Below are 12,428 nucleotides of genomic sequence, written 5' to 3'. Positions count from 1 at the left end.
GGTCATGTGGGTTTTCTCCAAGTACTCTTTATTTACTCTATTTAGTGTTTCTATTAGTGACAGGCTAAATTACTTTCTTTGATAATGTATTTTATGTGTGGCAAACACAAACTGACTTGCTTTAATGAATGTTCAACTATTTAAGAAGCCTTCCATGAAACCATATTTGCTACTAATTCATATACTTTAAGGCTTTCTGATAAAATTACTGTTTTTCATGTTAGTTAATTTTCTGACTCTTTATCCCATCAAACCTTCATTCTCACCCTGCCAGAAATGCACCTGATTATTCAAATCCAAACCTGTTTCAGGTTCAGACATTCTTTAGTTAAACACACCTTTCTGTGATTTCTTGTATATCTAAGCTTTGCAAGTGTTCCTGCATCCCTCTTCTGCACTGTGTCTGCTCATTACATTTTTCTGTTTGCTTATTTCAAAGTAACACCAGCTCCATTTCTAAAACGTTTTGCTCATGTGCATTTTTGTATTTATTTACCTCTCTAACATTTTTAGACTGAATTTTAGTTTCAGCCTTAAAAAGCTTGGGTTTTCTCTATCTTTTGTATCTTTTCCTACAGAGCTTCCTAATTCCTAATTGTGAAGTTTCCAGCATGTTTACATTAATCTATGCACATTTTAAACTGTTATTACTGATCACCGAATTATTGTATTATGGCTTAGATTAGATTTCTCATAAATACAATTATTTCTTCATTTTCTAATTGAATGAAATTAGTTTATGTGTCAAATACGCAGCCACGTACTATGATACAGGGCACGCTAATACTTGAGTGGACACAAGAGCTACTATGTAATTCTATACCATTGTATAGGAATGTGTGCTCCGAACATAAATGACTAATTGTATTTAAAAAACGTTATCTCCAGCAAATAGGGAAGTAGGAGAATGTGAATGGAAAGCGGGCTAGATAACAGAAAAATATTTTTAAAACTGTTCTAGGTCAATTTGAGAAAAATACACCAAGCGTCTCTGTGTTTCGCTCCCACGCGCATGAAATAAAAACTTCTTTTAACTTTTGAGACGGACTCCTGAAACAGAAACGGGGGAAAATGCAAGCTTACGGATTGCTAAAGCAGGTAATCCACACACTATTTGTGAAGAACTTTGATTACCATTGGGAAAAGAGCTGACGAGTATTGCGGAAGAAGGACCCAAAGCAAAATCCTCTGAACTCAAAAGTACCAGCAGAAGTTTATCGGGGAACGGGGAACGGGGAACGGGGAACGGGGAACGGGGAACGGGGAACGGGGAACGGGGAACGGGGAACGGGGAACGGGGAACGGGGAACGGGGAACGGGGAACGGGGAAGCTCTAGCTAGGTGAAACCCAATACTGAGCAAGGAGTGGTGTGTCAGGTTGGTTTAAGTAGGCAGGTGGAAGAAGGTGTGTCTGATTAGTTAATTGGAAACTGCACTGGAATGTGAAGGAGTTGATTAAGGGCGGTGAGTTCTCCAGGGACGTGACATAACACATATTATGTGTGGAGAAAAAGCTGCTAAACAGCTCGACCTCTTGCCCCTTTCGAATGACACAGTCACTCGTAGAATTATTGATATGGCAGATGATGTCAAAAGTACACTGATAGAGCTTTTTAAGATGAGCAGATGCTTTTAACTGCAATTAGATGAGTCTGTAGATTAAGTTGATTTGGCCAATTTGCTTGTTTACATTAGAAATGAGTTTGAGGGCACGTCTCATGAGGACTTTCTGTTTTGAAGACGCTACCAACAAAAACTACAGGAGAGCACATATTTCAGCTTCCGAATGAATTTATCGAAGAGAATGGCCTCGACTGGAAAAAATGCGTCGGAGTTTGTACAGATGGTGCTAGAGCGATAATGGGCAGACACAGCATTGTAGTTGCACGAATTAGAGAAGTTGTTCCAGATATGAAGTGGACTGCAGCATCCAAGGCCTTGGCCGTCAAGAAAATGCCTGAGGTATTAAAATCTGTTAGACTGTGCTGTCAAAGTTGTGAATTGTATCAATGCTCAACCAATAAATTCACATCTGCTTTGTTTGACTAAACAAGCTCACCCCTCTCACTGAAATACTGTAAATACTGATGTTTTACTCCCCCTTACCACAAAATGATGCAATCTCCATTGCCACACACACGGCCCTATCCCATCTGGACAAAAAGAACACATACACAAGACTACTATTCATCGACTTCAGCTCAGCTTTTAACACTATTATCCCAGAGAAACTAGTCAAGAAACTCAGTGCACTGGGTCTCAACACCACCCTCTGCATCTGGATTCGGGACTTTCTGACAGGCAGACCTCAGGCTGTCAGGCCTGGAAACCACACCTCCGGCACACTTACTCTGAACACTGGGGTCCCCCAGGGGTGTGTGCTTAGTCCATTGCTCTACTCCCTCTATACCCACGACTGTAAGGCCAAACACAACACCAACTCCATCGTCAAGTTTGCCGATGACACCACAGTTGTAGGTCTGATCACAGAAAATGATGAGAGGGCCTACAGGGAGGAGGTCAATCTCCTTACAACATGGTGTGATGACAACAACCTCACCCTCAACGTCAGCAAAACCAAGGAGCTGATCGTTGATTTCAGGAAACTACAAACCGGACATGCCCCTATCCACATCAACGGGACTGAAGTGGAAAGGGTCAGTAACTTTAAATTCCTTGGTGTCCATATCACCGAAGACCTCACATGGTCTCTCAACACCACCTGTCTGATCAAGAAAGTGCAACACCGGCTGTACTTCCTAAGACGGTTGAAGAAGGCTAAGATATGTCCCCAGATCCTCACTAACTTTTACAGATGCACTACAGAAAGTGCACTGACAGGCTGCATCACAGTGTGGTATGGCAACTGCAGTGCTGCTGACCGCAAAGCCCTACAGCGGGTGGTGAAAACTGCCCAGTCCATCACTGGGGTTACCCTCCCATCTATCCAGGACATTTATGACAGACGGTGCTTGAGGAAAGCTCTAAGCATAATCAAAGACCCCACACACCCCAGCTACAGACTTTATGATCTGCTACCATCTGGAAAACGGTACCGGAGCATTCGGGCCCGGACTACCAGACTCAGAGACAGTTTTTACCCCCGCACTATCAAACTGTTAAATTCCCAGCCTCTCTCACTCTCACTCTCACCTCACCTCTCACCTATGATCTGAACCTCACAGTGCATTCTTCCTTTCTTTCTTTCCAAAAACCCAAACACACATTGAAAATCTACCTCTACCATACATGTCAAAAGCTCACTCCCCATAATTTATATCCCTTTATTTTATTCTGTTGATGCATATTTTTGCACATAACCTGTTAACTTTTTGTTGTTTTGCACATTGCCTGTTGTTGTTTTTTTTTGCACATTGCCTGTTGTTTTTCTTGCACATTGCCTGTTGTTGTTTTTTGCACACTGCCTGTTGTCTCTGTCTTTCTTTTGCTACACAATTGTATAGTTGTTGTTGTTGTTGTTGTTTTTTCTCTTTGTACTACTTATGTCCGAGAGCTAGCTAAACAGCATTTCGTTATACCATATACCATGTATATGAGTGTAATGACAATAAACTTGAACTTGAACTTGAACTTGAACAAAAAATATATTCGTAATATGACTGGGATTCATTTTTTTTCTGTCTGTGTTTCTCCTTACTCTCTCTTACCCACTGCGATTCGGACACAGAATGGTTAAAGAAGGCAACACGTCAAGCAGCCAGAGGGAAGGTGGGTCGTCGTCCTGCCTCCATAACTAAAAATCCAAATAGGAGTGGCTCAAGTGACTTATAGAGTCATGCAACTGACAGTTTGAGGTACCATATCGTGTAAATATTACATTGTTGCTGATAGGTTAAGCTTTCCAAACTCAGGACCAAAGAAATGTGACTGATTTTTCACTCTGTTTTGTTGGTTAAACTCAAAGATCATAAGCACCACCATTTTAAATGGGATGTACAGTATAGTTCTTAGTTCAGTTTGACTTTTAACTGTATGTACTGTCTTCGTAATTGGATAGTGCTTTAAAGAGAGGGAGCACCAAAAATTTTCGGAGCCATCATCTCCGCTTTAAAGGTACCCTCCTCATGGAAGAATTTTCACCTTGAATGTTTGCCCAGCCCACTAGAGGAATTCTAGGGAGATCCTGCTCTTCACCAACCCCTAAAACACTCTTCTCCTCTCCAGCCCCCCTGCCTGAGACTGTGTTTATCCTGCTCTTGTAGAAGAGTAGTTGGGCCTGGCCCAGCAGAAAGTGCACTGGGTACAATTCTCTTCTTATTGAGAATCTTATTATGCTCGCTTTGAAAAACCTGATGTGGAGGCCTCCTCATTACCTACATTTTCATCCTCCTTCTTTCTCCATCCATACTGACGAAGTAAGAGCAATCTTCAAAAAACAAAATAAAAGGAAAGCCACAGGCCCAGACAATTTGTCAGCTGTAGCCCTCAGCTATTGTGCTGATTAACTGGCTCCTGTGTTTACCAACATTTATAATACTTCACTTCTTCAGCAGAAAGTCCCTCACAGTTTTAAAATATCCACTATAATACCTGTTCCTAAATTTTAAAAAAATATCTCGCCTCAACAGCTACAAACTTCGGTGGCTGTGAAAGCCTTTGAGAATCTAGTGCTTAAGCACCTCAAGCACTGTACACCTCCTCTGATGGATCCTCACTAGTTTACCTACAGGGCCAACAGGTCTGTTGCTGTTAACCTGGCTCTCCATTGTGTACTCCAGCATTAGGAGAAGCCAAATTCCTATGCCCACATCCTTTTTTTGGATTTCAGCTCAGCATTCAATACCATTAATCTTCCTAAATTATTCAGTAACATGATGGACTTGAACATCAACCCTTCTATGTGTCATTGGATTCTGGACTTTTTAACACATCACCAACAGACTGTCAGGGTGAATAACAGGACATCTTACTCTCTGACTCTCAGCACAGATGCTCACTAAGGCTCCTAGTCTCCTGGAGATCCTATCTCCATGGCTCTTTTCCCTTTTCACAAACAACCTCACATCTTGGGATGACTCTTTCAAGATTTTCAAATATGCAGATGACACAACCATTGTTGGCCTCATCTCGAATAATGATGAGACTTGTTACCGAAAGCAGATTGACTGGGGAACAGCCTGGTGTTTGGACATCGACATCATACTCAACACTTCTAAAACCAGGAAAACCATCACTGACTTACAACGCATTCAGAACACAAAACTTCCAGTCTTCATTAATGATCAGCCAATAGAGACCACAAACTCCTTTAATTTCTAGGTACATACATAAACAGTGATCTTAAATGGAGTACCAACACTGACCACATAGTCAAGAAAGCACAGAGAGGATGTTTTTTCTTAGGCAACTCAAAAAACACAGAGTGAACTGGCAACTCCTCCTTCAATTCTACACACCCATAATCCAAAGTGTTCTGACAACCTCTATTATAGTCTGGTATGGGAGCTTGGATAACTACTCAAAAGGCAAACTGGAAAGGATTGTGTCCAAAGCTGCAAAAGTTGTTTGCTGTGAACTTCCTTCTGTTTCATCTCGCCACCAGGAAAATCATCTCAGACCCCTCTCACCCAACTCATAATCTCTTTCAGCTTCTCCCTTCTGGAACACGTTTCAGATCCTTCAATTCAAGGAGTACCTGCTTCAACCTCAGCTTCCTTCCCACTCCCTTACGAACTCTGAATTCACGTTGAACTCCACTGTATAATGAGTATGAGTAATGTATATGAGTCCACTGTATAATGATGCTGCTACATGGAAAGTTGTTTACATATGTATGTGACGATGTTTGTCTGTCTTCTGTTTTATTTAAATTTGTACTGTATATGTCGTATGTACAGTATGTCTCATCTGTGTTCTTTCCTGTACCAAAAGCAAATTCCATTGAATTCTGTTGTGTGGCACTAAAGAATAAAGAAAGAAAGCATTATGTTTTAAGTGAGATAAATAGTCAGGTTGTGTGCTGAGCTGTCATTCAGGTTATTGAAGCTTTATAAGCTGAGCTGCACAGAAGTAAGACTGTAGACCCAGGGCCCCAGTGTGATATCTCGTGTGCAGGGCAGGCAGTAGGAAGTGAAACTAGAGACATGATCAAAAAGGCAGAGGTTGAGCTGAGAGGAACTCATTAAAGCACCAGGGAGAGTCTGGAGGAGAGTCATTTAACATGTAGGGTTCAAAGCTCAGGGATCAGTCCAAGACGTGGTCAAACAGGCAACGTCAAAGCACAGAGAGAGGAGAAAATGCTGGAGAAAGCTGAGAAGAAGTAAATGAGACTCTGAGATGAGAGATTAACAAATTGATACATTTTGCATACTGAACTTTCTTCCAAAGCTACATCCTTTCAGATGTACAGTATGTACAATATCAGAAAACAGAAGAAGAATACTCAAAAGTTAAAAGTAAGATGCAAATGAGAAAAGGAGTTTGGCACTTCCATAGCAATTGAAGAATCTAAAACAATTCAAATCTGCATAAATCCACCAATTCACATTCATGGAGAGAATGTGAGTAAGAAATTAATATTCAGTATTGGAAGAAAAATAAAGTGCTGGAAGAATGGCTGGGAACACCTGGCATATCCTAAACATTTTTTGGTTTGAAAATAAACTGGGGAAATATTGTGAAAAACAAATATAAAAAAATTCCTTGTTAGGAGTCCTTTTTCTTCTGGCACAAACACCAGATGAGCTGCCTTCAGAGGCAGAAAGATACTTGTTTAGAACTGTCAGAACTGCAGCCATGAAATAAATCACTAGAAACTGGTTAAAGTTGGACAGACCTTGTGTTCTAATGAAGAAGGATTCTATGAATGAAATCTCATGGAGAATATTACCCACAGAATTCTAAACCAAAAACAATATATATATATATGTGTGTGTGTGTAAAAAAGATGGGCAAAATAGGAAAGATTGCATATTGAATCTCTCAGTAATGAGATATTAATAAATAACAATAGTCACAAACAAGAACTTGTATAAAAATGCATTGCAGTTTTTTGTCTTTGTATATGCCCTGCTTCTTTTTTATTTTTGTAATTCCTAGGTGTGGATGCATGTGAAAAAGTCAATATTCTGTGTCTGAGCATACCTAAATAAAACAATAAAATACAAAGAAATCACCAGTGTTCACTTACCCCAGTGTTGCTAATTTGCAGTTGGAATCTCTCAGAGCTGCAGACAGCAGTTTCACTCCTGAATCTCCCAGTTTATTGTCACTCAGATCCAGCTCTCTCAGACTGGACTGTTGAGACTGAAGAGCAGAGGCCAGATCTTCACAACATCTCTCTGTTAGTTTACATCTCTCCATCCTGCAGACAAAAAGACAGGAGCACAGCTGAACATCTGCACAGCTCATCCACATCTTTCTTTCCAAGTCTCCACTACAACACCCAACTCAGCAGTAATATACAACATCATGTCATTATCCATCTCAGAGTGTCCGTGGATGAGGATGATGAAGATAACAGCTGCTTCAAAATTTGGGTTCCAGAAGGAAGAAGAAAGATGAGAAGAAACTGTCAGGAAGGGAGACAGTGGGAAACAGGGAGACACATGGAGCTACAATGAAAAGGGAAACAGAAAGACTTTTAACTATAATAAAATGGCTGTACATGTATTATTATATTTTCTTATTACATCATCGTATAGTTATAACATTGGTTGTTGTTGTTGTTTTTTATTAAAATGGTTTATTAATCCCAAATGTAAATTAGCAACACTGAAGTAAGTCAACTGGAGACTATTGTTATTTGTAGATATGTTGAGAAAAACAATTCAATTTGAAGAAAATAAACCATTTGAAGAAAAAAAACAAGCAGGGCTTTTATAACACATAAAATAATAAAAATAATACATAATAATAATATCAACAAATAACTAGCATACACACTACCCCTATATACTGTACTAAACCCCCTAAAAAAGTAATAGAAAATGATCATGAAACTAAACAAACCCCACCCCTCCCACGAATATATAAAACATATTTACACATGAAAGACTCTCTACACAGACTCTCACATGTAACATAGTCAAAACACACCGACACCTTCAAACAAGAATCTCTACAGTTTCACTAGAGGAATTCAAGAGAGATCCTGCTCTTCACCAACCCATCAAACACTCTTCTCCTCTCCAGCCCTCCTGCCTGAGACTGTGTTTATCCTGCTCCTGTAGAAGAGGAGTTGGGCCTGGCCCAGCAGAAAGTGCACTGTGTACAATTCTCTTCTTATTGACATAACTCACCCTGAACACAACAGCAGGGCTGCTGAAGGCCACACTAAGGTTAGAGAAGAGACTCAACATGGGAGTCAGGAGGGAGCAGGTGATATACCAGTGAAAGTGTGCCTGTTTCTCAGCACTGAAGTGTAACTATAACCAGAGGTATAACATTAAATTCATACATTATATAATAAATGGGATGACCTAGGTTCTTAATGTGACCGATGTTGTGTCCCACTTCAGTCAATTGCACAAAAAATGATGCTTTTAATTTGGCAGTGCCTCCACCTGAAACAGCCATCAATTTGTGACTATATTAGACTTTCAAGGAATTTCAACCATAATTCTACCGGTGATCACAAGATGACTTTACAAGGCTTGTGTGCCCAATGAGCAAATATCCTATTTACTTTCTGTAATTTAAAATTGAAAATCACACACAGACCACCCTGCATTGTGAAATTTCTCAAACACAACAACATATATAAATAACCGTCGAGAAACTAAAAAAATAACATTCACTATAAAGGAATGCACGGAGTCTCTTAAACCCAAAAAAATCATTGGCACGCTAGTTAAAAGGCGAGACGATATATTCCTCAAATTTAGTAATTTCACAAACTTTAAAAAAAAAATGTGTTTTAATACTGGATGGTAAAAGTAAAGTCGGAAAAAACAGGTTTGTCCGCGATAAAACAGTAAAATAGATTTGAGTCCTGACTACAATAAAACAGACAGTCCGGTGAGAATAATCTGTATCCTGTGTCCACTGTTCTCAGCTGTAAATCTTCAGGTTTACTTGCAGCCTCTGATGATCGAGAAACTTGCTGCCTCTTCACTGCGCTCCGCAGATCCCGAGTGTTTTCTTTGAGAATGAATGTGGATGCCTTGCACATCGTCTCCAGACGTTTTTCTTATCCCAATCCAGTCCCTTCTGTTTCTCTCTTTTCCCGATAATCTCTCCTCTTTTTCTCCAGTCGTTAATGAAATTTTAACTCACCTCTCCGCGCACACTAGCCGATCTGTATACTCCGGATCTCTCCACAGTGCTTTTTTTTCTCTCATGAAATTTACCCTCGGACCCCCTCCAGTTCAATGAATACAGTATATGTTTATTTAACCTGGTTGAATTACAATATATAGGGCAGTGCGGTGGCTCTGTGCCGGTGGCTGGAAGGTTGCTGGTTCGTATCCCTTGGCTAGCAGAGGAATCCTACTCTTTTGGACCCCTGAGCAAGGCCCTTAACCCCAGCTGCACCAGGGGTGTCCTTTAAATGGCTGACCGTGTGTTCTGACCCCAAGCTTCTCTCCCTGTCTGTGTGTCTCATGGAGAGCAAGTTGGGGTATGCGAAAAGACAAATTCGTAATTCAAGACATTGTATATGGCCAATAAAGTGATCTTATCTTAATATAACTTGTATTTCACCTAAACATATTGACATTAACATTATATTCACAAACTGTACTAAACAACAAAAAGTACACAATGTAACGCAACGGGGGCTCTAGCGGGCGCCCTTGCCGCATTAGGTCGGCCCCATCCCGACTGAGGCTCGAACCCGGGACTCCCGCGTCTCTCTGCAGTGACCCAGCCCCGTGAGCTAAAGAGAGATCTCTCTATAGCCCAGTAGCTGTAGTCCTCCTATCACAGGGAAGGGCGGTGACATCACCTGCTCTGGTACGCCGGCTCTTACACAGTGCCTGTCGGCCGTATGCGTTACAATATTAAAACTACATAAATTCACACAGAGCTACAGAAGGGACAGACAGACTCTGCTGGATCTAAAACCGACACAAACTACTTGACAGCAATGGTAGTGCACAAGACTCCCCACTGTGGGCTGTCAGCATTTTAAGTGAGGTGGGATAATGCGGGGGTTTTGGGATTGCAGGGTCCACTGGCTTACTGTCCTATATCTATGAAGGAGACAGAGTGCCGGTATGGAATCAAGACGTGGGTGAGGTATTCTTTTAAATATTTTAAGAGTGAGCGATATCGCTTTGTGGAGAGATTAACATAAATTTCTCTCTAGCTAGAGAGAGAGAAAAGTTATGGAATGTTTGGTGCTGTTCTATGAAGAACGATTTAGTCAGTCACATGAGCATTTAGTCTAGGCAGACTCAATTAGATACAGTACATCACGCTGATATAATCAATCAACATGATGCCGGAGAGTTGCTCCTCATCTTTATGTCTTTATCTGTTTCATATTGTGGGATTTTTGTATCCAGTGTATCTTTTCAGCAATTATTGCTTGCAAGTATTCAGTGCTTGTGAACACTGGATCGAGAATCGCTGATTTAAACACAGATATTTCCTATCTTGGGTGGCTCTGCAAACTGACCCCCCAGCTGACTCAGAGCAGAGCAGGCGAATGCGAAGGACGCGGAGCTTGGAGGACTTCAAGCGAGAGTGAAGCGCCGCGGCTACCGGACCCCGCTCCTGAGTGTCCTCCTGGCCAACGTGCAGTCCGTGGAGAACAAGATGGACGAGTTTAGCCATCAGAGGGATTGTTGTGTTCTCTGTCTCGCCGAGACCTGGCTGACCCCCAATACACCTGACTCAGCCGTTCAGCTTGACAGATTCTTCACCTGTCACATGGATCGCTCTGGTTCGGCTGGTAGTGTATGTCTAATGATAGTCAACTCTTGGTGTGCAGATGTGAACATTTTGAAACAGTTTTGCTCTCAGGAAGGCTGGAAGTATCGCTAAGGATACCAGTCATCATGGTTTCTCACTTTTCTCCCCCTTCCCTCTAGTAAGTGTTATAGGAGCATAAAGGCAAGTACGTCCAGATTCAGAGACAGTTTCTTCCCACAAACTGTCAGATTACTGAACGCTACCCCTACCACTGGCTCACACCGATTTATTTTCTAAGATGTATGTTATTTAACTTGTTGTTGCTGCCGCTGTTCTGTGTTTGTTTTTGGTGTTAATGTGTTTGTAGTGGAGCATACATGTAATGAAAGTTAGAGGGATGTAATTGCTGGTATTTGGGGCCCTCTAGTGGTGATCAGTGGTAGGGCATTAATTTTTATCCGCTGTGTCACAGAGAAATCTGTACAGGCTTTCCCAGGCAGGCTGTATCCCCATTCAAGTTTCCAGTGAGTGTCAGGGAGAGATGACAGATGAGATCAGTGCACAGCCCGTACAGAGCTTTCCCCTCAGCTGTGACCAGAGATCGTTCCTCTAAAGTACGAGATTATAGGAATGTTTGTATCTGTTTAACTTACATTTGGGAACCCTAAAACATTTGCCAGAAGGAAGAGGTTCATATTATAACGCAACGGGGGCTCTGGCGGGCACCCTTGCCGCATCAGGTCGGCCCCTGCACCGTCCGGGGCTCGAACCCGGGATTTCCGCGTCTCTCTGCAGCGACCTAGCCCCGTGAGCTAAAGAGAGATCTCTCTACAGTCCAGTAGCTGTAGTCCTGCTATCACAGGGAAGGGCGGTGACATCACCTGCTCTGGTACGCCGGCTCTTACAAAGTGCCTGTCGGCCGTAAGCGTTACAATATTCAGAATTGAGGATATGGGAAGGATCTGATATAATTTTTTCTGCCTGTTTGATTATGGATTTTTCAAAGATTGTCTGCAGGGAGGGATGTTGTTTCACTCCCATGACTTCAAAGCTGTTTGGACGAGGCGGGAAATTTGCAATTTAAAATGAACTGATAGATTACCAAACCACACTGTTATACCATTTCTGATGATGCTCTCGATTACAGCATGGTAAAAGAGCAGCATTACTTCCTGTCCAACCCCAAACACTCTTAGTCTTTGCAAGAAATATAAGTGCTGCTTAACTTTGGAGCAAAAACTCTCTACATGAGTAGTCCAGCACAGGTTACTGTCTATGTATACACCTAAGTACTTATATGAATCAACCTGAGTGATAAGTTCTTTGTGGATTACTACATCTGGGTGATCACCAACTGCTCTGGGATCAAAATCTGTTTCTTTTGTTTTTTTAACATTCAGAATTAGGCAATTGTTGTCACAGCATTGCACTAACCTATGGGTTTCTGACCTATACAGATGAGCTGCTTCCTCTGCGCATTGAGCCAAGCACAGCTGTATCATCTGAGAATTTGAAGATGAAGTTGCTTTGACTACTGATTGCACAATCATTTGTATAAAGTGTGACCAGAACTGGAGAGCTCACACCGACCTGAGGGTCACCTGTGCTAA

General features: G+C 41.5%; 1 protein-coding gene across 1 annotated transcript in view; it reads right to left on the bottom strand.

Moving 5' to 3' along the window:
• Positions 1–12,428, bottom strand: part of LOC107076257 (protein NLRC3-like) — a 77,347-nt gene that overhangs the window by 44,880 nt on the left and 20,039 nt on the right. Inside the window, exon 2 of the mRNA XM_069180175.1 lies at positions 7,151–7,324. Coding sequence (XP_069036276.1) covers positions 7,151–7,324 — 174 coding nt within the window. The remainder of the gene's footprint in view (positions 1–7,150; positions 7,325–12,428) is intronic.

This window comes from Lepisosteus oculatus, chromosome 18 (assembly GCF_040954835.1).
Source record: "Lepisosteus oculatus isolate fLepOcu1 chromosome 18, fLepOcu1.hap2, whole genome shotgun sequence".
NCBI classification, from domain to species: Eukaryota; Metazoa; Chordata; class Actinopteri; order Semionotiformes; family Lepisosteidae; genus Lepisosteus; species Lepisosteus oculatus.
Note: the sequence above shows the minus strand (reverse complement) of the source record. Positions and strands in the feature narration are given on the sequence as shown.